The sequence below is a fragment of the Elgaria multicarinata genome, chromosome 2 (assembly GCF_023053635.1).
Source record: "Elgaria multicarinata webbii isolate HBS135686 ecotype San Diego chromosome 2, rElgMul1.1.pri, whole genome shotgun sequence".
Classification (NCBI taxonomy): Eukaryota; Metazoa; Chordata; class Lepidosauria; order Squamata; family Anguidae; genus Elgaria; species Elgaria multicarinata.
Window position 1 is genome coordinate 26054256 of NC_086172.1, and position 26215 is coordinate 26080470.

At 39.4% G+C, this 26215-nt stretch overlaps 1 protein-coding gene across 1 annotated transcript in view; it reads left to right on the forward strand.

Moving 5' to 3' along the window:
- The window catches only part of TRAK2 (trafficking kinesin protein 2), a 48310-nt gene extending 22733 nt beyond the window's left edge, over positions 1–25577 (forward strand). The window contains exons 4-16 of the mRNA XM_063116161.1: positions 4929–5002; positions 6868–6984; positions 7998–8207; positions 10320–10398; positions 11354–11484; positions 11611–11685; positions 12599–12736; positions 14858–14934; positions 16525–16728; positions 17398–17681; positions 19675–19950; positions 21476–21575; positions 21930–25577. Coding sequence (XP_062972231.1) covers positions 4929–5002; positions 6868–6984; positions 7998–8207; positions 10320–10398; positions 11354–11484; positions 11611–11685; positions 12599–12736; positions 14858–14934; positions 16525–16728; positions 17398–17681; positions 19675–19950; positions 21476–21575; positions 21930–22611 — 2447 coding nt within the window. The 3' untranslated portion in view covers positions 22612–25577. The remainder of the gene's footprint in view (positions 1–4928; positions 5003–6867; positions 6985–7997; positions 8208–10319; positions 10399–11353; positions 11485–11610; positions 11686–12598; positions 12737–14857; positions 14935–16524; positions 16729–17397; positions 17682–19674; positions 19951–21475; positions 21576–21929) is intronic.
- Positions 25578–26215: the final 638 nt, after the last annotated feature.

Genomic DNA, 26215 nt, shown 5'->3' on the forward strand with positions numbered 1-26215 from the left:
GAACCAAAATGAAGAGCTCCTTACAGCTTTCACTCTTCAAGGTAAGCAGGTACATAACAATTCACATAAATCCATTGTGTCTTAATTATGGGTCTTCCAGAAATACTTGAGAGGCTAGTGTTACCAAAGTCATAATCCTTTCATAATGTTGGTAGCTGGAATTCTGATGCTTCTGACCCATCTCTATAGATTGAGCTAAAAATTGGGAAGTGCCCAGTTCAAACTAATCTCTGCCATAAATTCCATTAGCCATATGAAGGCCTCTCTCTCTGTCTCTCTCTCTCTCTGCTTTTCATGGAGACCACCTACAATGCACACAGCTGGGGACAGAGTTGCATAGAGTAGAATTATGTTAAATAGACACTACTGCAGATGGGAAGTGGGTGGAGGTGGGTTTTTTGTTTTGTTTTTCCTGATTCCTCATCCTTGTAACCCTAATGCCCCAGAAAACCTTCTCGGGAGAGTTGAGGGACCAGAACGGGGTGGGCTGTGGTTCTGGAGACTTTTAAGAGGGAGGAGAAATACATTCTTTTTTCCCTGCCCTTTCCACCTGAGAGCATCCAGTACACAGAGCAGGAGCTTCTGCTGGATCTGAGCCCTTCGATTTGTGGGACAACATGTCTGGTTCAATCCCAATGAAATCATATTTATTGTGCCTGGGAGCCAAAATGCTGCTTAGATTCATGAAAGGGGTGTGTACTTGCCCAGTGGGATTTTAGACTTGTTTCTCAGTTAGACCTTCTGCTCTTCGTGCCATATCATATAAATGTCATTGGAACGTTGGGATAATATTGCTGACCTAGCTTCCAGGATTATTGGGAGGATTACTTAAAGATAATGCATGTTGAATGCTCTGAGAACAGAAAGATGCTAGATAATGGCTAAATATTAAATAATGAGAGTAGCCGAGAACTCAGTGTCACTGAGCAAAATGACAACTTTGGATCTCCCTTTTTACTATCTGCATACTGTACTTGCTGGTTAAACCGAGCAGGCTTTTGTCCTTTTACTACAACTGTTAAGAAAAGTTAATTGTTTTATTTCTTCCTGCTTTCCTCTTCTCAGATAATCTGTAAGCCATTGAGATGTCAATAGATCCATAGGAAAGATTTGCAGTCTTGTGTTTACTGTTCTCTGTGGTACAACAGGGCGTTGTAGTACAGTAAGTCAAACTGCCCCAGCTACGTTTTAGCCTTTGTAAAATACTCCACCAAGTCCCTTCCAGTTAATTTACACCAGATTCTGCTGGCACATAACAAATGGGGAGTGGGGAAATAAATAACCCTGACCCCTTCTTTTCTTTACTTGAATGGTGAGCATAAATGGGTGGGTGCGCACAGCCTTCAAAGGATTAGAAATCTCTCCCTATAAAGTGTCACATATGTCCCAAAATGTTTACCCACTTCCACTTATGGTACTGCCTTAATGCTGTTCACGGATCAGAAAAAATCTAAAAACATGAATTTGGGGTTTTTAAGTATTTTTAAAAAATTTAATAAAAAACATAGGTTTATGCCTACAACTCCTAGCTTGCCTTGGGCGGAACTCCCAGCATGCCTTGGGTGGGAGGCCAGACTTACTGCCCTTTGGTGGCCATTGTGTTAAATGGTTATTTAACATTATTTAACATCCCCTGTTAAAACAGCTCCACTGGCTTCCAGTCTGTTTCCGGGCACAATTCAAAGTGCTGGTTATGACCTATAAAGCTCTATATGGTTCAGGTCCAGGTTATTTGAAAGAACGTATTCTCCCTTATGAGCCTGCCCGTGCTTTGAGATCTTCTGGAGAAGCCCTTCTTTTAGTCCCACCTTCTTCACAGGCACGCTTGGTGGGAACATGGCAGAGGGCCTTCTCGATGGCTGCTCCGGTGCTCTGGAACTCTCTTCCCGGGGAAGCTAGGTTGGCTCCCTCCTTGATGGGCTTTCGGAAGCAGGCTAAAACTTTTTTGTTCAAGCAGGCCTTTGGAGAATAATCCAGCCCTCGATCTATGTTAATGTTTTATAATTTTGTTGTGTATTTTTAATTGTTTATGGTTTTGTTTCCCTCCCCCCCCATGTATATTTTAAATTTTGTAAGGCCGCCTTGAGGCCCAGCATTGGGCAAAAGGCGGGATACAAATAAATATAATAATAATAATAATAATAATAATAATAATAGTGATTCCTAAGCTCAGTCTCAAGCAGTCAACCCAATTCTATATAAAAAGAAACAACCCACATAAATGGGCTGCTTACATTTGCGGTGCCTCCTCCCACCTGCCATGTGTGGTTTTAAAATCTTAACTAGATACAGCAGCGTTTCTTTGAGAGGCTGAACTCTCAACATGCTCAAAGGCACCCCGTTCTGATATTGCTGTTTTCTCAGAAACTGAGGAAAGCACATGCGCAGCCTTAACCCTTAAGAGGGAGGAAAGGGAAGCACTCTGCGCATGCCCAGAAACAAGCTTGACGAAGGGGGGCAAGTGCCCGGCCCAGTCCCCCAGCCCTTCAGTACAGGCTCCTGATGGAGCATTTTGTGAATGAGAAGGGTGGGCTGAGGCAGACCCAACAGGACTTGGCCAGAGTTGTGCACGTCCACTGACAGCCACTTACCTCCCCTCCTTGGTGATGCTACTCCTTGATGCTCTGTCGAGGAACAGCATCAGCCACGAGAGGGGGAAAGCGCCTCTCAGAGGACATGGGCACCTGAGGGCTGCCAAAGGCATGCTGGGAGGTGTAGTACTGGCATGTCACTATCTTTCAGTCCTAACTCGGCCTCCGCTAACTGACTTTCTCCAACTGCCACTAACTCTACCCACCATTCTATTCTAGCCTTAGCTGTCAGTCATTCCTCCATTCACTCTTCTGTTTCAATAGCCTTGGGTGGGAGGGAAGATTTATCAGGCTGTGGCAGCCATCATCTTGAAGTGGCTCGCTATCCTGGGCCTGAAGGGAGAGCGCCTGGGTTGGCTGCCTCAGTTACTAGGCCCCATCGGGAGCAGAAGGGAAGGAGGTCGCAGCTCTGGGCAAAAGGCATGCTGGGAATTGTTGTTTTTGTTTTCTGTGGGGACAAGGGAAATCATGACGACAGCTTCAAGATGGCCCTGGCCAGGCATTGAGCGAAAGAGAGAGAGAGAAAAGAAGCTAATTTAATTTGTTTTAAAGTTACCTCACAGGCCTAGGACAGGGCCTACCTTGCAGGGCTGTTGTGATGGTAAGGGGGGGAACGAATTTAATTTGTTTAAAGATTAAGTCACAGGGCTAGCACTGGCCTGCTACTTTTAAGATGGTTGATCCGCTTCCCTATGTTATTCAGATATATTCTGAAAACATGTTTTTAGGATTGCATCTTTTTAAGCAGGGAGAAAGGGTGTTGTGTGTGCTGATGGTTTTTGAAGTTTAGACGGCTGCTCCAGCCAAGGCATGATGGGAGGTGTAGTCTTTTCAGGTAAAACAAAAAATGTGGTTTATCACAAAGCTCTAATTTAAAATACATTTCTTATTAACACAATTTTCCATTTATTCTAACAAAACAGTTTACTAACTCAACCAAACTAAAAAAAAACAACCAACCTAAAGATTAATAAGTTGCATAGAAATTTATTATATATCAAATAAATGTTATAAACATTATTCACGGACCTGAGCAACGCCAGGCATATCAGCTAGCTTAAAATAAAACTTAACAAAAACATTCAAAAATGGCGTGTGAGAGAGTTTGTGGTAGATTGGAATGCAGCGATGTTTGCCACTTTTAATAATACATAAAGTGATGAACACTCTTGGATTGGATAGCAGTGAAGCAATAAAAATAACAACTAAAGAGCATTCACTAGATGCTGTGCCTAGTTTTAACGATGCAATATTGTTGAAATAATTTCCTTGCTTTGGTATAATCTATTTGCTGCTGTTCATATTTTCTCTATGCTAGGTATATCAGATTGTCTTAAAAGTTTATAAAGAGTGAAGAGATTCATAACCCGAGCTGAAATATATCTTTTATAACGTTATGCATAAATGTTTCCCAAATCATTTTCTAGTTCAGAAGTTTTTAGAAGGCCAAATCTGGGCCATGATACAGTAGTACCAGCAGTGCCTACAAACTCTCATGGGCTCTGGGTTTTCCATCCTTTTCTGTGAAAAGTAAACACCTTGTACCTCTTGTTCTCAATCTTGAGATCCTCAAGTGTGGCGATATGCTGTGTACATGCTGCTGCATGCAAGGATTGTCTGCATCCTGACACATAGTTGCCACTGTCAAAGTTCACCGGGTCAGCCTTTGGTTACATGTTTACATGCTAACTAGCAAAAACTCAGACCCTGGTGTTGGGGGTATGGATTTTACCACATGAAGCACCCTGTTGCAAACATGGGCCGCTAACCGCTTCTACATGAATCTCATCTTTGTTGGATTTCACAAGTAGTACAAGGTTGCTTGAACATATAGGTCTTAATATAGCAAGTGCACGTTGCCTCTACAGTAATTAAGCCATACAGTTTTGTAACTATTGATGTTTTCTCCTTCCTCTTCTGCTTTTGTTCTGTTCTTCTGTGCTAGCCCTTATTGAACTTCCCCCTTCTTCCTTGGCTGGACCGCAAAAACATGCACAAGGTAATTCAAGCTTCTTCTGCCCTCAACCTTTCCGTGACAAGTATTAATAGAAACTGCTAGTTAGATTTTATCATTACTATGAAGTTCTGCTTGGTTGTCATACTTTCCCCTTTATCTTTCATTACAGCTGATTCCATAAAAATATCTTGAAACTAATACCCAAGTATTTTCTCCCCATTCTTTCAGAAACGTTATAGAAAGCTTCATCTGAACAATACATGTTCAGCCCACCCGCTAATCTTCACAAATCTTCTGTTAAAATCCCATGTGTGTTATCCTTAGGGGCTGTGTGTTAATGTCTTAGTTAAACCATATTAAGGCATTGTTTTGATTTTCAGTTCTTGGCACAAACAGACGAGAACAGGTGGCGAACTGCAATGATGCTGAAGTGGTCACACATCTGCTCGCTGAGGTATTATTATGGTTACTGTGGTTTTAATTCAGTTTAGTAGTTTTAATTTTGTAGTTGCTATATAAGTTTTGTGTCTTATATTTTATTCTGCTTTCAATTTTATAGTTTTTCATGGTTTATTATGTATTTAAATTGTTATGTTTTGTTTATTGTAAACCTTCCAGAGAACTTTGTTGTGGGTTGGCATACAAGTGTTGTACATAAATAAAATGTTTAGCTTTTATTTGCTCTACGGAGATGTATTCTTTTCTTTTTTAAAAATATTTTTATTGATTTTTTCTATAACTACACAATAACCAAACTTCTAAACAATACAAACAATGCAATATATAGTAATACCCCATAATACATAATAATACATACTAAACAAATTAATAAACATATATTCTTTTCTTAATTCTATTTAATCATTGATTAACGTTTACATGCTCCCCCCACCTAGGGATCTTATTCTGATTTCCAGAATCTCATTAATTCCTCTGGAGGTGTTTTCCCTCTCCCCCTTAATAATACAAAGTCCAAAAACTGTTTCCATATTGCTTCAAAATCATTTGTTTTAATCATTCCTCTTCTGACTCTGATGCTACATGTTAATTTATCATTAATAGCAATATCCCATATTTCTTGATTCTTGAATTACGACATCTCCTTAAAAATTTGTAGCACACAAAAAGATTCACGACTATGACTTCAAATTTGGCTTGGTCATATTAAAAGGATGTACTGCTATGCTACTAAGAATTGATCCAGTAAATAAAATTGTGTGCTGGCGAACCTTGTTGAGAATTTTTTGACTGAGGAGTAGGATATAAATGCTTTGGATAAATAAAACAAATATCGGGAAAGAAAAAAGAAAAAAAAAAGCATTAAAGCCATAGTTTGGAGAATAATGATTTACATTTTAGAGAGAGATGCAAATAATTATTAGCAGAAGGGCAGGCATGTTGAGTGCCACTCATTGTGTGCTGGCATCATAATCCTGGTTCTTGATGAGGCCCACCTATAATAGCTGCCCTGGATGTGATAGGGTCCCACGTGGAATGATTTTTCTGGAACAGGCAGTGATGTTTCAACTCCAGGAATTTTGGGATGACATAGCCTAGCTATGGAACAGAAACTGCCTTTTGTGAACTGCTCAGAGAGCTTTGGCTATTGGGCAGTATAAAAATGTAATAAATAAATAAAATAGTCACACTAGTTGGTGACCTTCACAAGAGGAGTACAACCCTTCTGGCTCTCCTAGAAACAACAACTGCTTTTAATGACATTGATCTCAGCAGCGTTCAATAGATTTCAGTTGTTTGCTATACTATTGACCAAGGGATCCTTCTGGACTGCCTTGCCATAATGTTGGACACTGGCATAAGTTTTTAATCTGATGTTGCTTTTTGATTGTTTTGTTTAACACTTCTGTTATAAACCACATTGTGACAGCTTGCCCTAAAAGTTGCTAAAGAAATAAATTACATTAAATAAGTAAATATTGCGTCTCAGAGTGAAAATGCAGGGGATCCTGGAGTTCTCATCACAGGATGAGAACATGATGAAGCATTTTCAGGGAAGCTAACTTTGTTTTGGCTAGTTGGGTTGTCACTTTTAATTCTTACCTTTAATTGGAAGGTCTGCAAGTTCTTTACATTAGACTTGTGCCTGAAATTTCAGATATAATAAATATATACACTGTCCATTTTTATTTCCATTTCTTCACTGGTGTATTTAACACACAAATAAGGAGAACATAACATTCCATTAAATGAAATATTTTCTGTGTATTGCAAATGAAGCAGTTGTATTTGATGTTTTAAAGTGCGATTTTAATTTCCTTGGAGTAAGAAATAACGCCCTTTCTTGGTATTTCTGAGCAGCGAGATCGAGATCTCGAATTGGCAGCACGAATTGGACAAGCCCTACTTAAAAGAAACCATATCCTAACTGAGCAAAATGAAGCTCTGGAAGAACAATTGGGACAAGCCTTTGACAAGGTGAGTGAGCAGTATTCAATCTGAAGTATTTTAAGTTGTAGAAAGCACTTAGTTCATGGTGTAAGAGCAGATTATTCCACCTGCGTAAACCACTACAGTGGTGTGTTTATATTTAAAACGTATGGTCATGAAAAAGTAGATTCAGACAACTAATTAAGTATCAAATAGTTTGTAATGTTTAGCACACAGCTCATTATGTGTAGAGGTTGGACCTGTTCAGAAGACACCTTAAACTCTGCTGGTTAAGCAGCAGGGTTTAAGGGGTCTTGTGAGATGCGTTTTGCTAAACCCTGCTCACTCACTTACCACAGTCGGACTGTCTGCAGCAGGGGTAGCAGCTCTAACTTTGCTTAAAGTGTTGTATATGACAGCACAGCTTGTGGTTAGTGCTAACCCCAGAGAACCACAGTTTCGTGAACCACAGAGCCTGAAGTGTTGTCTGAACAGGCCCAATATCTCAATCTTCCTTTAAGCACATATTTAGTTATGGAAGATTATGCAAATAATTGTTCCTTCCTTTTAGCCTTAGTGTGTTTGTGACGCTGTGTTTGCAGCACTGATAGCGCTATCCTTTCTGTTTTTAAAGGCCAGACATTAGGAAGGGAAACATCCACTCCCAGGCTAGCTGCTACATTGCCGGGCTAAGGAGGCTGTCTTTCCCCATGGAAAGGCTGGGAAAGAAGGTTAAACCAAAGTGAAGCATGGAGTGGGCAGTGACACCTTCAATTAGTATTTGCAAGGCTGCATATGACAATTGTAGACATTATTAGATGGTAGACCTTAAAGGGCACATTATTTAAATATATTAACATTTCTCTGAGAAACCTATGTGATAGTATCATAATTTCACAAATATCAGAATAACAGACTTGCCAAATGGGAGGAAAAGGGAGAGATATTCACACACACACACACAATTTTGAATTGTGGTATCCTATTACTGTGATTTCTTAGAGGTGACTGCAAAACCACGCAGTGTTGACTGTTAGTAAAGAAAAGTTCTTTGAAATCAGGTTCACCAGCTACAGCATGAGCTAACCAAAAAAGATGAGCTGCTTCGTGTGGTGTCCAATGCTTCTGAAGAAAGTGAGACTGACTCCAGCTGTTCCACGCCACTTCGCTTCAATGAGTCCTTCAACCTGTCCCAGGGTCTCCTACAGTTGGATATGTTGCAGGATAAACTTAGGGAATTGGAGGAGGAGAACCTTTCCCTTCGAACAAAGGTAACCTATGTTCACATGCCTGCCGAGCATTATTCACTGGAACTGGGAAACAAAACTAAAAGAAGTGATCTGCTAACAAAGTTAAGGTCAGGCTTATGCTATCTTCAAGATTTAATTAGCCTTTAATTCAGTATCCTACTACATCCCTTTCCCTGGTTAGATACATCTGTTACCTACACATCATCCAGTTGCTTATCCTTTATTTTAAAAAAGTAGTCTTCAGCTTAGCTTGAAATTTACATACACTGTTGAAATGCGTAATGTCTTGGATTTCATTGTATATTAAAATACTAATAATGAAAACCTCTATTCTTAATGTCGTCTTTTTTATCATCATGTATGAATAGTCCAGTAGCTTTTCTGTCAAACAACTGTGTTGTTGTTTGTTAAACACCTTTGCGTCAACCAAACTGAATTAAGATCCTTTCTGTGGCTTGGTATTTTCCTGAAAGATAGCCTTTTGACTTCTTCCAGTTCTGCCCAGTTGATCCCACTGGCCAGAATACAGAAACACCCATTGGTCCCATATTGATTCACTGGGCAATTTGTATGAACATATGTCATAGCGAGAAACTTGAGCCAAGCCCTGTGCTGCAACTTGACACAAAGCTACCTAAGAGTCTCGGGCCAGTCTAATTTTGAAAATGATCGTAGTCTGCTCTCCTGCTATTGAAGAGAAAGCAATGGAATAACCCATATTAGCTTGGTTTACTTCTCATTTTGTCTGTCCAACCCTTAGGATGCTCGGTTCTAAATTGAATTAAAATATCAGAAAGGAATAGAATTCTCTTGTAAACCCCTATGGAACCTAATAAAATCTGAACACCATTTAGCTAGGTTGGAGTAGTGAAGTTGCATGAGGTAGTTATAGATATGATTAATTCTTTAAGCTAATAGGAATATTTGTGAAATATCACATATTCTTTCCCCCTTCTCAAGTCCTTTTGACACTGCAATGACGCACATAACCATAGTTTATAACCTCACAAGCTATTCCTACAATGTGAATGGGGTAAAGATTTTGGTTGGCTACCACAACTGAAAATATGTGCCTGTGATTTAATGTACATTGGCCTTTTAATCATTGTAGAATAGAAATTAGTTATGGCCTAAGTCTTATAAATTTGGATGGTGCAGTTTTATTAATTATTCTTTATAGTTTTATTATGTTCTAAAATGTGGCTTAGACATGGACCTTGTTTTTTTATTTTGAGTTATGTGAAGATGAATTATGGTACCAACTATAATATAAACTACTCATAGGTTTTTTTATCCTGAAAACTGAATTTCCTCTTTAAACTAGAAATAATTTCGGTAAGCTATTCAAAACAAGAGGGTGTTGTTACAGTCGAATCCTGTGCATGTTTACTCAGAAGTAAATCCCACTACGTTCAGTGAGGTTTGCTTCCAGGTAAGAGTGCATAAAACTACAGCTTTAGCTGTGAAGTAAGAGTGAATTTTTATACATTTTTATTATAGTATAAATCTAGTATTTTATGTCACTGTACGTGGTATTTTGATGTTGACTTTACAATCTAAACCAAATGTACAAATCAAAGAACTGTAGATGGCTTGGGACTTTCTGAAGACAATCCAGTTCCTTGCAGTATTCTCTGCTCCCCATGTGCTATTCACATGAGGAAGCTTCCTAGTTCTAAACCCCCTGTATTCAACTATCCAACATGTTGTGTGTTGCACATGCAAGAAGCCTGTGGATGTCCAGTAGGAGGAATGGCCTTGATGGGGCTCACGGTTATGAAAGCTTATGCCATTTGTGCTCCTTATTAATGTTGGTGATTTTATTTATTTTCATTCCATTTTCCTCTGACATTATTTACATTGAACTTAATTTGTGTCACTCTGTGAATTGTCTGTTTTAGAGTGTAGTTGGTGATATATATTTTTTGTAATCTTCCAATGACATATGTCTGCATGTCAAATGGTGCAAGTGGCTTCAATGGAAACAGTACAATTAATTATCAATATCATAACATCTCATGTTGCAATTAAAATGAACTTATTTCTGATTTGTGAGTAGAATAGGGAGGAAAGAAAATACTTATATGTTGGGCTAATTTTAAAATTAATGAAGACTTCCTTATGTTCTTGAAGGCCTGCCATCTGAAGACTGAAACCATGACATACGAAGAGAAGGAGCAACAGCTAGTCAGTGACTGTGTCAAAGAGATCAGTGAGTATCCAGATTGTATTTTCCACTGGGAGAAAGAAAAATATTTCTATATTAGAATACAAACTCATAAGGAACAGCACAATACTTCCAAGTCAAACCTCTGTGAGCAGAATCCAACAGGGTGGATACACCCCCACCGATTCTTTTCCACCTCGCCAATTCCCTTCTGCAAGTGGTGGGTCCTGCTGATTTCATTGTGCGAGTAGGACCCACCACTTACACAAGGGAGATTCAGCTCTTCCTTAGGAATTCCTAAAAATGAGTGGAAATGCTCATTTCTCAAAGGAGGCAGATGCAGGGAGCTCCCTTGTGCAAGCTCTGCCGACCTGCCTTCTTCCAGAAATGAGCGTTCCCGCTAGTTTTGGGATGCCCCAGAAGCGCTAAATCACAATTGCATAGGCGTCGGTGGTGGCTTGCACGACACATTTGGCAGGAATCAGCAAGAGGCGTAAGCACCCTGTTGGATTCTGGCCTATATAAGTAGATGGCCTTACAGGTATAGGGCTCCTTTGAAGACTTAAGTTTCCGTCATCAGTAGAAATCTGCGAAGACTGTCGCTTCTCTCTCCAGTTCACTTCCCTACTCTTCACCTGCCAGCCTTTAACTGCGGTTAGAGCTTACATCTGCAGTAGCCTTAATAAAACTTGAATGCTAACCAGGATTTACTATTAAGCAGAGTATTGAAACCGGAGTGTGAAATTTAGTTAATGGTGAATCCTTATTAACTGACTAAGGCCAGTATTGTTGTAAGAAGCATTAGCCGGAGCACCTGTTGACAGCATGATCGTTCTTTCATCGCATACATTTTTTATTTATTTTTTAGTTTTGCTGTTTCATTAGGATTGTTCCCCTTATTCTGTGAATGCCTAGATGTAATTTTATGGGGGAGAGAGTTGGTATGGGGACTGGACAGCTACTTTCTTAACTAAACGTATGTTCTGCTGTATATTCTTAGGGGAAACAAATGCTCAGATTGCAAGAATGAGTGAGGAGCTAACAAGAAAGAATGATGAGCTGCTTCACTATCAGGAAGAGATCTCATCCCTCTTGTCCCAAATAGTTGATCTTCAGCATAAAATCAAAGAGGTTTGTGTGCACATAGCCCAGAGAAAGAGGAGGGGTGGAAGGTCGAACAGTTAACTGCATAAAGTGGGTTATTATTACTTCCAATAATCAGAGAGGATAAAATGACCATTTTCTATGTACCCTCAGCATGTAATTGAAAAGGAAGAGTTGAGACTGCACCTACAAGCTTCCAAAGATGCCCAGAGACAGCTGACAGCAGAGGTATTGATGCCTTCTATTTTCTGATTTGACACACGAGAAGTAAAAACTATGGATTTTATTCTCCTGTAAATAGCAACGAGTAATGGGTTTTTTGTGGGGGGGTGGGAATTGAATCAGTTTTCCCTCTGAATATTGGCTGGAATATTTTTCATGCCTTAAATTGATTATGATTTGTTTAAACATATTTTTATTTGACCAGTGATTACTAAGCAAAACTTCTACAAGTATGCCACGCCAATTTGTATGTGATGTACCAATACCTCACACATTTTGGCTACAGGCAATGTTGGATCTCGCCACATTTTGAAAATATTGTAAGTATTTTAAGAGATGGCACAGCACTTCCCTTACATTGCTTACATTTTCAGGAGGGAAATAAAGGCATTGAAAATTGCAAACATATTAATTCTAGCATGTCCAAAGAACGGTGTATTAAAATGGTTATTTCCTGTGTTTGGTATAGTTATAACTTTGAAAGTCTAATTTGACTGGTTTGTATTCATTCATCATGTTATTAAATAATTTTATGAAACAATGCATTTTTAGAAATTGAAAATGTTCCATGGAAAAATAAAGCAGTGGAACGTTCTCCTTCAACGAATGAGGTCACTGCTCCTGTGAGGGAAAGGAGGGAAATTCCCGAAGACAGCATACTAAAGCTGTTTTATGCCATTTGCATTGAGCTTAGAATAAAAGAAAATTAAGAAGATACAGTATTTGACACAGCAAGGCACACAAACTTGAGGCCCTGAAGTGCTGGTTTGCACTTGCTTTTGCTCAGAGGTTTCCCTTTTGTGCTGTTCCTCTTCACAGACACTGCAGTAATATTTCCTTGGCGTGAATATAGTTGGGTCTCTTTAGTACCATTTGTTCCCTTTGCCAAGGAAGTGACTGGCCTTTTGTGTCCTTACAGCTGAATGACTTACAAGAGCGGAATGCCGAGTGTCTGGAGATGTTGCAGGAGTCGCAAGAAGAAGCAAAGGGACTGCGCAGCAGAGCCAGCCACGCTGCCCTCCTCTGCCGCCCCCAGTCGTGTGGAGCATTTCCTGTGGTAACTTAACATGAGCTCTCTGTCAACGTCACAGATCCCACTAGTTCAGCAGAACCTTTAATACTGTCAACTGGTTTTAAAGTAACACGAAACCTCAAGGGCAAACTTGAAATGACTCCTCCTCCCTTGCAACTAAAATAAATAAATACATAAATAAAGCCACCGTTAGCTAAAGGATCTCAGCCTCCACCCCCGCCGTCTATGATTCCATCTTTTAAATTTAGCCTTCCCCTACGTCTCCCACTCTCTTCTATGTTTCTTACTGTGGGTTGTACAGCTTAGTTGGACAAAGAAGAAAGCAATCAAGAAGGATTGAGCAATTCCTAGTATACATCATGGTTCTGGTATCATTTTTCAGCCTGCCCATAGGTTCTGCTGTTCTGGACCTAGCAGGGGGATGCTGAGAAGTGTTTCAGCTCCAGTACCAGCACTGCAATTTACAGTTTGGTGTCTCAGTTTACTTTGCAGATGTTGTTCACTTCTTTAGTAATAGTATAATGCCCAGCCACCAAGCAGACTTCTTGGCAAGACTCTTAATGTCCTCTGTGCCGGCTTCCGCCTTGTACTGTTCCAGCAGCAGAGGGAGGAGGAAGAACAGAAAACTCTGACAGACCTTTATTCATCTGATTGTCAAGGATATTTGGAAATAGCTGCTTTATTACCCGCCACCCGCCCCTGCCTCTCTTTTGCTAAGGAAAAAGAATTTGGGGACACAACATAGTACTTAGTCATCAGAGGCTGTGCTGTGTATGATCTTTAATAGCTACAGTTATAAAGGGATGATGCTAGGAAAGAGATGTGAACCTTGAAATGGCACATAATGAAACATTTGGAGAATTAGATTCTTTTATCTTTGTTATATGTACATGTGACTACTATTTGCCACTTCTCTGCTTATTTGGAGCTCAGTTTATGCCTTGTTGACTACTGTAGGATTAGATCCTAACATTCAAAACACATTTATTTTGAAGATGCATTGTGTAAAATACCTTCTTCCTATGCAGATAGATTAAACAACAAATGCACTGTTAGGAATGACTTCATTCCTTCATTACTATTAGGAAAATCTTCCACATTGTGTCTATGGAATAGAAATTCAACAATTAACTGATACATTCCTGAAATCAGCTTTGCCAAAACAATTAACTTCAGCAACCAGATTTCTCAGAACTCCAGTGGTATTGCAATTCTGAATTTTCTTCAATATAACTGCTGGTTCTTCTTACTATCTATCTATCTATCTATCTATCTATCTATATATATATGTGGAAGTGAGTTGGTACTTTCAGGAAAAAAATGCCTTTTGATCACTGTTAGAACGTTAACACCCTGGGCAGTATTTAACTGTGTCATTCCACTAGGGCAAATGACATTGCACTAACGTAAATAAAGTTCCAAACTATGCGCAAGAGCAGAATTCAACAAAAATTATATTTGCGCAAGTGTGGTTGCACAAGCCCTTGCACAACAGGTAGATTCAACGGAGCTCCACTAGAGCTATTTAAGTGTGCAGAATGACACCATTGGATGCTACCCATTGCGTTTTTAGTAGACTTTTTGTTGGCTACCCTGCTCCTGTTAGCAATCCCAGACTTGTTTTTAGTGAGTTCTCACTGAAAGCAACCTGTTATATGGTGCTGTTTTTCCAGGCTGATGGAAGAAGAAACTTTGAAATGAAGACACATTGATTCCAGACTTGGAATAAGGGAATATTTATTTTGTCCTAATTGGGGATAGATTATTTATCCTAGAAAATCATTGCAGCTTCTCAATTACTCTGGAGAAAGAGTTGTTTTTCTACCTCAATATCTCCCTTTGTAAATGGCTAATGAGAACATTTCTTTTAGTAAAACAGTCCAGAATGGCCAAGTGGTAGACAGAGAGTTGGAAACGATGGTGACTCATCCAGGGCTTGTAAAGGAAATCAAAGTTGCCAATTAGTCCTGAGAAGGCAACAAATGTGTAAACATGCAATACCTAGACAGCATCTTAACCTTCGGACAATTCTGTTCATTTCTTAGTGATGTTAGGCTGGGCAAAAAAAAAATGCATGTTAATAATTTTACTTCCATATGTCTTGAGGAACCTGTTTAATCCTAATACATTCTTTGCTACTTTAAGGAATCTTTGGCAGCAGAGATTGAGGGAACAATGCGGAAAGAGATGAGTTTGGATGAAGAATCTTTCTCTAAACAAAAGTAAGTATAGCTCTTGGTTTGCTACATGGAACCCATTCTGGCATGTCACAGTAGCTGTCAGTTGTAAGATTAAGACAGTAGGTGGATCTGGATATCTCATGTAGTTGGATCAGAATGCTCCATGATCATTTTTATTTAAATGTAAATATTATTCAGGGCTTTGGGAAAGCAACATTCCACTACATAAGATGGTTGTATTATACAGCAGGCCTGACAAAAGGATTGTTCTGCACGTTGATATATATGCCTTGTCGCTTAAGACTCAGTCACAATAACTAAGAAATATTGTGCAGACTTGCACAATATAAGACCTGCTGGCTCATTGCTCCCTGAGGAAATTCTGAAAACTCTTTATGGGAACATAAAAGACCTGCTTCTTATGATGTGCTGGTCGTGTGGAAGCTGTTGCAGCACAGCTTCTCCCATCCACAGGATAAACTGAGAAGCCCCAGTCCAGGTGAAAGGAGCTGCAGCGTAGGCTCCTCCCTGTGGGATCAAGCTTTTCATGTTAGCCTACTAGTGCAAGAAGGCTCCATGGTGTAGCAACTCCCACACTGCCAGTGTAACCCAAGAAACAGGCACAGGGCCTGACTGTAGCCCATTTCAAGTAGGAGTGGTGAAGCATTGCTATGTTTGTATTGCTCCTCCCCAGGATCCAGAGGCATGTGCTGGGGCTGGCATCTGTTTTTCCCAACCAGTTACACCTCTCTCATAATTTACCTTTCAGCATATGGTATAGACAGGAAAGCCTTTGGGCTTACTTAGAGTGGCCTAAGGAATTTAATTTTTTTTTTACTACTATGACTGTTTTTCTTAAATGTTGGTTTGGATTTTTATTCTTAGTATGATTTTAAATTCTTGTGAGCTGCTCTGGGAATTTTACAAAGGGCAAGATAGGATATTTCAATAAAGAGGAACTGAGGAATGGAGTTCCTAGGGCACAGATGTGGAAAGAGAAAAAGATGGTAATTAGTGTAGCATGAGGAGTGGGTGAACGTTGTGGTGGGGGGGGAAGGGTAACACAGGCTGCAAAGACCTTTGGGAGAGGACAACGTGGAAAAGGGAGCTAACAGAGATGTGAGTTCCAGAAAACCATGATGTAAGGAAAGAAAAAAAGAGGGAGGTAGCTTTAAGAGAAAAGAGGCTTTCGGCTTATATAAACTTGGCCCAAGAGTTTGCCCCAAGAGTTCCCTGCAGGGGATCAGGTTTTGCTGCCCAGCAGTAGATGTTCTCCATTCTTTTAAACTGTGCTTTTAAATGTATGTGTATATTGCATGTTTTTGTGGTTTTCAATTTTTGTATATTGTTTTTAAGTGTCTCAATATTATGTAAACCGCCCAGAGAGCTTCAGCTATGGGGTGGTATACAAATGCTAATAATAATAATAATGATGATGATGATGATGATGTGCTATCAGGTTCAATCACTAAGGCGTTCTACTTATTTGTTGGACATTTTACAGAATAACTAATGTGGAAAGTAAGCTAAATACCCTCTTTATCTAGGCACATCTGGAATAGCTATATATCTTTTCAAGAGCAGAACTATAGTAAATTTTTATATGCATTGTCTATTTCCCTTTTCTTTTAGGGATCAACAAAAGCGTGTATTTGATACTGTCAGAGTAGCTAATGTTATGCGTGGCCGTTGTGCTTCGTGTCCTACCCCGCTACCCATTCCGGGGTCAAATCGTTCGAGTGTTGTCATGACAGCACAGCCTTTTCATTCTGGCTTGCAACATGTGGACGGAAAGGTGCATCAGTCTCGGAAGACCAGCTCAGAGAACATTTCCAAGTAGGAAATAAGAGATATTATCACTTCAGCTTGTACTGGAGCTTTCATTGTCAGTGTTGGATTCTGCACTTCTAGAAATGTTTGGGGGTGAGGAGGGAGAGTTATTTTTACCCAAAACCACACTGAAAAGTACAGATCACTTTTCTTTCTTGTTTCCTATTTAGCATATTTATTTTCTTTGTTTATCTTCTGATCTTGTCAACATCCTCACATGAGGTGTTGTGTAGAGAGTTTTTTCCACTTGATCCCTTAATGCTGTGTCAGCCATATTTTGGCATAGTTAAACTGTACAGAAATTATACTACAGCATGTGGGTGAGTCAGTTTGTTGCACAGACTTCCTTGGTTGTGTCTGCTATCCTGTGCTCAAAAAGCCCCATCCGCTGTGGCTGGCAAGCTCCGTTCTCTCTCTCTGAAATGCTGCTGCTGTGATGTTCCAGGGAGACTTGGCACCAATACTGGAAGGAGTTTGGTGCAAACTGCTACCACTGGGGCAGCATATCACTTTCTCTGCCCACATTGACAACTAATAAAAAATGTGTTTCTGAACTCAACCCATCAGTTACAAAAGTGAAGCTGACAAACTGCATGTTGCCCACCCTACTGTTTGAGAGAGGTTGCTTTTTAATGTCATAATAATAGCACATTTAATTTTTTTCATTTCCTGTAGAGAAGCAGAAAAGCTGGGCCATCCTGGTGTCCCTGGGGGAGACGATTTAGCCACCGCTCTGCACAGGCTTACTCTCCGTCGTCAGAACCAGTTCTTTGAAGAAGAGTGGGAGCGCAGGATGCGTTTGCTGCCTGACCAGAAAGAAGAACTCAGTGGTTGTAGTACACCAGTGGAGATATGCCTTTCACTGGGAAGCGGTACAGAACTTACAGACTTCTCTGGGTCTTCCAGCAGCCTGCGTTCTCTCCTCCCAGAGAAACTGCAAATTGTCAAACCTCTTGAAGGTAGGTGTTGGCTGTTTGCTCCCACTCTCCTTTGATCACAGCTCTTCGCTGTAGGACCTAAGGCCATGGCTAGACGAGGGGGGAGGAGGGTGATGATCTTGCGCTTTTATGATCACGAGATTGTCGCCCTGCTTTACAAGCGGCGCACAACATCGCGGCCGCCATTTTTTTTTTAAAGGAGAAGGAGCGTTCTTCCGAAAACTGGTTTTTTTTTTTTTTTTAAAAAAGAATCTCTCCCACCCCACCCCCAATGGGTACAGAACTCCGGAGGTTACTCATGAGGAGCCAGGACAACCTGCAACGCCCGCCCACACGTTCTGCGGTCTCGGGATCATCCCAAGACCATGGAAAAAGCGGGATTAAAGGGTAAGGTGAAATCCCGGGCCAAGGGAGGGATCATCCCTCCCTGCTCCCAGGATCCCCTGTGCGTCATGTGGATGCACAGGGATGATCCCAGGATATAGGCCTGGTCAAGCCGTGGCCTGAGTTATTCTGAGAATTGAATGTGTGTCCAAATCCCTGAACACCCATTCAGTCAAGGAGAGGGCCTGCCTTCCAGGCTGCTCCGAGATATAACCGTTTGTTGGGTAGGCCTGCTGATTAAGCATGCTTGTCACCAAGAAACACCACAAGGACTGAGCCCACTTCCATTGCTGACTGCTGCTCTTCCAAATGGCAGAGAGTAACTATTGCTTTGTGTCTTTGGGTACCTCTTCCTTTTCTAGGGCTTACTTGTAACTGTGGATCATTTTACATTGCTCCCTCCTCCATCCCCCACTTCCAGTTTAGTGCAAAACAATCCACATGGGAAGCTACAGTCCGGAGAAGCCCTTGAGCTCAGTAAAAATAGAAAAGATTAGTTTTTGCCTCGTAATGTTTGTGAGAATAAACCGGTAAAGAAATGTTCACCAACTAAGCAGCGGAGCCTGCCACACGACGCAAAAAGCACTGGTTGTGCAGAAAAACAACTCTGCAAACCGTTGGTTCTCTCCGTTGGTTATTTTTTTTCAAAATAATCAACCATGGCGTGATTTTTGCCCGACAGATGACACGTTAGTCAACAGAGGACTTTTTAACTAATGTTTGATTAAAAAGTATTCTGTATATTGTTGGAGAGGTTGTCAGGAAAAAGGCACTTATTTCCATATGTGGTGGACTTGTGAAGTTATTCAGAGGTTTTGGCAAATGGTTTTCAAAGAGATAAATGATATAATGGGATGGAAGCTAAAGACAGGGCCAAGGACAGCACTCTTACCAATACATGAAGGGGTTAAATGTGCGCAAAATAGTAAAGAATTAATAAACAATTTATTAACTGCAGCTAGATTAATAATTGCCAGGAATTGGAAGGAACAAAGGGATTATCAAATAGAAGAATGGTACAAAGAAGTCTGGGATATAGCTATTAATGACAGACTTACGTGTAGTATTAAAGTTAAGAGAGGATAATTGAAACTAAATGACTCTGATGAGGTTTGGAGTCCATTTATTAAATTTGTACTGGAAAAAGGGAAAGGGAGTAAACCGGTGCAGGATACATTACAATTTTGGAAAGGAGAATAAGGGCCCTGGGGGGTGGGGTGCACGAGATAGTTCTTTATTACTTTATCTAGTTTTTTAAATTTTATTATTGTGGTATATTAAGTTGATGTAACGTGATTATTGTATGTGTAATAAAATTCAAAAACTATTAAAAACAAACTAACTAATGTTTGATTAAATAGTCCACCATGTCGTCCGAAATGAGCCGTTGTCCAACTTCGGTTTCTGCTTGAAAGGAATGTATCTTCTCAGCTTTAAAATTAAAACACCCAAGTGTAGGGAAAGTCTTTTTAGATTATTTGCTGTCACCTTTTGAAATCCTTTCATCATGCATTTCCATCATGTGCAGTAGCTTCAAATCCCTAGCAAGTGATTTTTAAAGTACTTTTAGCTGTCTGCCTAGGATTAAACCCCATCCATTTGAAATGTGCTTCTGTTCCTTTTTCACTAGGCTCTCAGACCCTCTTCCACTGGCAGCAGTTGGCTCAGCCTAACCTAGGCACAATTCTTGACCCACGCCCCGGTGTTGTCACAAAAGGTTTCACACCGCTGACGGAAGATGACGTCTATCACCTTTCTGATTTGGAAGAAGATGAGGTAGTAAGGGATGAAGGCATAATGTTCCAAGTGCAGCAGTCCCCTCTAGAGGAAAGGAAGCCCACAGTGCCAAAGTCCATGGCAGGAATCTTCCTGCCACCCAGTAAAGTAGCAGCAGTTTCCCTCACAGGTAAGGATTTGTAACCACTGTGGTTTTAGTTGACTTTTCTGAGCTCTCATATTTCTGCTGGTGCTTTGATAGTACAGAATAACTTTAGCAGTTGACTTTTTCTTGTGTGAGAACCAATTATACTTTGTTTATTTATCATATTTCTACCCTGCTCCTCAGCCAAAAAAGGCTCCCGGAGTGGCTTACAATCAATCAACAGAGAAGACAGTCCCTGCCCTCAGGCTTACAATCTAAAAAAGACATGATGCACAAGGAAAAGGAAATGGAAAGGAAAGAGGCAGTTTAGTTTAGTTCCTATACAGGAAGGTATACATTTTAGTTCCTATACAGGAAGATATACTTTTTCAAGGAACATATGGAAACTGTAGCTGCTTTTCTCTTGAAGTTATTTATGACATTTCTATACTGCCCAATAGCTGGAGCTCTGTGGGCGGTTCACAAAAACTAATTCAATCAGGTTATGTAGTTAGAGCACATAACCTGATTGAAACTAGGCTTAAAGCCAGGTTTATTTTCATAGTTCATCAGCAATGAAACGTCTCTCACATATTTATTGGGAAGATGATTTTTCTGTTCATTTTGCAGAAAAGTAACAGGGAAAGATTAACCAGTCATATATTGAAACTGTGTTGTGCTCCTAGTGGCTAGTACAAGAAGGTTGATGGTGGTGATGGCTTTGCACTGCTGTAAATTTAATGGTTCTTGTAGAGATTAGGCTATTGTGTGTCCCTCCATCCAGCCTTTCTCTTCTCCAACATATATTCCTCGCTTTGACCTTAGCTATAGTTAAGGCTTATGTTGACAACACACTTAACTGTGGTTAACCCTAACCCGGTTTCTAAGCTGGCGTCAAAACCCTGTTTATAAAACCCTTGCTACAAATGGGTTACTGACCTAACCATGGCTCAGCGTATTATTATTATTATTATTATTTATTTATTTATTTATTTATATAGCACCATCAATGTACATGGTGCTGTACAGAGTAAAACAGTAAATAGCAAGGCCCTGCCGCATAGGCTTACAATCTAATAAAATCATAGTAAAACAATAAGGAGGGGAAGAGAATGCCAACAGGCACAGGGTAGGGTAAGCAGGCACAGGGTAGGGTAAAACTAACAGTATAAAGTTGAACAGGCCCATTACATTGTCTAGCATTAACTATGGTTAAGATTGATATCAGCAGAATTCTTAACCATGGTTGATGGCCAGCAGTGGAATTTACACCAGAAAGGGGTTGCGTGATCTTAAAGCCCACTGCCAATCACTCAGGCATGGTTAATCAACCAGGAAAAGTATAAAGCATCCCCTAGCTGTCAATCTTCAAGACAGCCCAATCTAAAGTTGGCACTTCTTCTAGAAAAATTACTTTAAAATAATGTATACAATTTTTTATTTCATTAGAATATATTTGCATTGGAAGAATTTGTTTTTGCACTTACTAGTATAGGATTTTGAAATTTTTTATTGTGCTAGTCTCTTTATCATCTCCTTTTCATCAAATGTGTTTTTATTTATATTATAGCTTCCAATCCAGGAAAATGTCTCTCATCAACAAACTCTACATTTACCTTTACTACTTGTAGGATACTCCACCCATCTGATATCACACAGGTTACGCCCAGGTAAGAAGGCTAGTGGTATTCTCAGTTATACGTAGTCAAATGTATACTTGCTTCATCAGTTATATTCAAACGATTTAGAATTTTTCATCTGATTAGCCAAAACTTTATAGACTTCATTATGATTACATTTGTCATATGCTAAAACTTTTGAAAAAGGATGGGATCAGGGAAGAAAAAGGGGAATGTAATGCATGTAATATTGCCATGTAAACAAAAAGGCTTTGATGCTGATATAGAACATAGAATTTCTGCCCTGGATTCCTGAAAGCTTTGTATTTTTTGTTTGTTTCTTCGACAGAAGACATTAATAATGGCATTCACTTTGTGTCTCTTTTGCCTTGCTTTGTTTTCCAGTTCTTCATACGCACCCGTGTGCTCTGGAAGTTGTAGCAGTACAAGCAGTACGGTTACAAGCTCCCCCACCACGTCATACAGGCTTAGTATTGGAGAATTCCTTACTAACAGAAGAGACTCAACTACCACTTTAAGTAGCACAAGAAGCTTAGCTAAGCTTCTGCAAGAACAGGGTATCTCAGCAAAAGTCTACAACAGTCCAGTTTTGGAGACAGCGCCAATGTTTCAGCCCCCCAAGATACTTGCTGTTCCCTCAACACCACCAAATTCTCCTTTGCATTCCCCTTGTCCTTCCCCTTTGCCTTTTGAGTCGCGAGCAAATGTATCGGAAAAATTTTTGGCCTCTCGACCAGCTGAAACGTTACTGCAGGAGATGTACGGACATAAATCCTCTAATCCTTGTGATGTAGGACAGCTGAAGATGAACCTGGTGGAGAGGCTGAAGAAACTGGGTATTGCAAGAGCTGTCAAACATCCTGAAGCGGGGGACAATAAAAATAGTCGAGGAGCAAAAGGTGGCCTGCAAAGGCAGGACTCGGCTGTGTATGTAAGTGCAGGCAGCAATCTGATCGTTGGACTGAGAAGAAACCAAAGCCTTCCAGTCTTGATTGGAGCACTTGGAGGCCCAGTGAGCACATCTTCCTCAAAAATGGGAGTCCTGAAGGAGGATTGGGGAGTTTAGCATGATGGACTTTTAGCTGGCGGAATAGCACAAAATGCATAGACTGTATGTAGGTCATGGTTAAAAGAATGTTTAAAAGAGGGTTGTTGCAGGAGACAGGTATATGGCTAAAGACGAGGAGGGGGAGACTTTGCATGCAATGTGGAAAAAAAGTAATACATTTTAAGAGAGGAAAGAGCAAACCAAAATTCAGTCTTGAGACCACTGAAATCTCTAACCTTCTGTGATGATCAGTAGGAGGCCTCACAAACAAATACATTATATTTTCTATCTTTGATATTACATGTTTGGAGCAGTAAATATCTATGTAAGTTTTATCTATGAGTGTGTTTTACCAGGTATTTCCTGAAAAATCCTACCACTTAAATTTAATTCTAAGGGGAGGAGTAAACTCTTCATTAAATACTGGTCCAGAACAATGGGTGCAATGCGTTTTTAGAGGAGAGCTCAGCTTAATTTATAAATTAAAAATACAAATACCAACGGAATATATACTAGCTCTCTAAAAAAAAAAAAGAGTGTCACCAGCTCAGTGAAGAAAATGCTTAAGATGTATAAATATCCAGGAGTGCAGAATTACATTGGTAGCTCCTATTGCACAAACAAACAAAAAAACCTCAGGCAAATATTAAGAAGGGCGTAAAATCCATGTGCTTTTTTAGAGTATATATTTATTTGATTTAAGTGGGGAGCATATATTTAGCAGACAAAGAATACTGTGTTTGATATTCTATTCTGCATCTGGCTGTGTGTGGGACATTTTCAGAGTATTAATGTCTTTGAGTAATTCCATAGATTTACAACACAGCCCCAGTTGATGTGACTGTGGATTGGAGCCATAGTTTTGGGGGAAATCTGTTTTATAAAATAAAGAACATAGTCACTTTCTTTCTGATTCTTGCCAAGCTTCCATGCAAAGTTTTCATAGAAGAGAGATCCAGAAATCTACTGCATGAAGTAACATGCACAACTCCCAATGCTAAATCTGTTTTCAAGCTGCAGTAGACACAAAGACTAGCATTGCTCAGAATGAAACTTTTCTTTCCTAAGAAGAGAAATTCTAAATCATAATGTTTCTGAATGAATCAGTTCTGGGATGGCAGACGTTTCTGCTTCGGAAGAATGGGCAGGTAGAAATTTAGTCTCTCTCTGGATAGCTTTGGATGTGAAATAGAAGCAGAGAGGAAGCACAAGTGACTTGTAACTCCATCCATCCATCCTTTCCATCTGATGACTGAAGTAAGAACATCAGATACATGAACTCTATGCACATCTAGAAATTAGCCTATCTCACCCCAGGGTGAGAATACTTGCAAATCATGAAATACTGGCGACGAGCTGTGTGATCAAACTGATTTGTGTTTATGGTGGGCTAATGCACATAACTACCTTGCCAACAGCGCACATTCACAACCCATGCAGGGGAAAAGGTCTGCATGGTTTGAAAATTAAGCACAGGTGGTGGCACGGTGACAACTCTTAGGCACGATGATATGAGTTAGTAAAAAGGCCATTCTGTATATGAGTTCCAGTTACTGCAGGATATATCCAAAAGTTCTAAACAGATTAGGTATAAGACACGTGATGGCTTTGTATGTAACTGTGTGACTTAAAACATGGCTTTTCTCCCCAAATATTTCAGGCATTTTTGATGGTTTCTGTAAAACTGTAGCTTCTAAAAATGTCAAATAGTTACACAAGTATTTTGTCAACTGATATCTCTCTCAGTATCATCCATGAGAGTATAGTAGCTCAGTTGGTTGTGGAAACTAAGCAAAATCCTGTAAATGATTAAAAAAATGTATTTAATATAAATTGCTATATACGGGTTAATTCTATTTTAAATTAAAAGTATATTCTAAAATTTTGAAAGTATTTAGAGTACATTTCCTTAATGGTATATTATAGTTTGTGGTCTTTGACAAAATATATAAAAGGGAATTTTGTTTAATTTGCTCTCCATTAAGCTTGGAGTCCAACAGATTCTGCTGTATTTTTACAGTAGTAGGGAAAAATCAGGTAATGGAAAAATAGCATTTGCGTATGCTAGCAAGCACCGTCTAGTGGGAAACAAGCACAATGTTTCAGTTAGTTTGGAATTGATATATATCTGATGTATGCAATCTATAAATTCTTGCTGCGTTCTACCTTTTTACAACAACAACATAATAATAATAATCTAGAATGAATGTGGATTTCTAACCTGATTTCTTGTAACTGTATCTGTTAAGTATCTGTACTTGTTATCTGTGGAAGAAGCTGACCTGTAAACCAGACCTCTTTCTGCAGACCATATTCATGTAAAAGTTAATTTTGTATTTTCAGGAAATGCATGTTTTAAGACATCTTCTCCCCTTCTACTAAGAGGGTCATCTGAAATCGTCCTGTCCCCCCAAAAATAGAAATATAGCCTGGTCCTTTCCTTGATGCAGGAGATAGCTGATATTTTTTGTCAGTTGGCAGCCCATAGCAGCAAAAAAATTCTACTTGCATTCCATAGGTATTCAGTTGCATTTTGTACAATGTGCCTAAAAACCCTCCTTAAGAAAATCAGCTGGGAGCTAGGGTAATGCCACCTTTGTGCCAAACCCTTTTTAAAGCATGAACCTTGGAACAGAGGGCACCAGAGAATCAGTACAAGAGATACTGATTATGCAAGTGATATCCCAGATTGCTGCTATTATAGGTGACTTATGTGGCAGGTCTGATTTAATCACCAGTAAAAAAATAAAATAAAGTCCAGTAGGATGTCTTGAAGGACATGATTCTCATGAGAAGAAGAAAATAATGCAATTGGCTATCTCTTTACTTGCATATCAACTTATCAAAATGAGTTCTATACTTGAGCGCTAATTCAGCACAAAGATGTACACATATACACTCTTGTAATATAAATCAATATTTAAAAGTTTTTCATTGTATCCTGAATTCTATACATATTTGATAAATAAACAATTTAATATGTTTCAGTCTCTCCTACTTGAATTAGAAGGCTGTGATATTTTCATTAAGTGCATAACAAAGTTCATACAGATGAGTCTTCTTTTTGTACAGGCCGAAAGGTGAAATGTTCTTCAGCTGAGAAAAAGAAATCTATAAAGTAAAACAGAATAGGAAAGAGTAAAGGTTTGAAATCCCTTTTTGCTATTCCCAACAGGTTGCACAACAGTTCTTGCAATACGGTTTTTGCACACCATTTTATTTTATAGTAGAATCTACGTCTAATAATAAATACAAACTGCCTTTTTACACAATTCTGGTTGTACCGTGATTTCTTCCAAACATTGCTAGATTTAGTATAGTAATTTAATGTGGCATTTCCAGTTTCTGCATGAACATAAAGCAAGGTATCAATTGATTAAATGTTGCTAACTTATTCCATTGATTGACTAAATGGTGTTAATTTATTCCACCTTTTTTGACCAATGAACTTCTAATGAAAACAAAATACATTGAATAAATGCTAGTAAGGTGTGAACACAGCATATATAATTTGATTCCTTTGGTCTAAACATACAACACTGAAGAAGTTAGCATTGGTAGAATATCAAGTATCAAGATGTTCTACCTTTGCCTGTGTGGTCCCTTTCATTCTTTCCTCTGT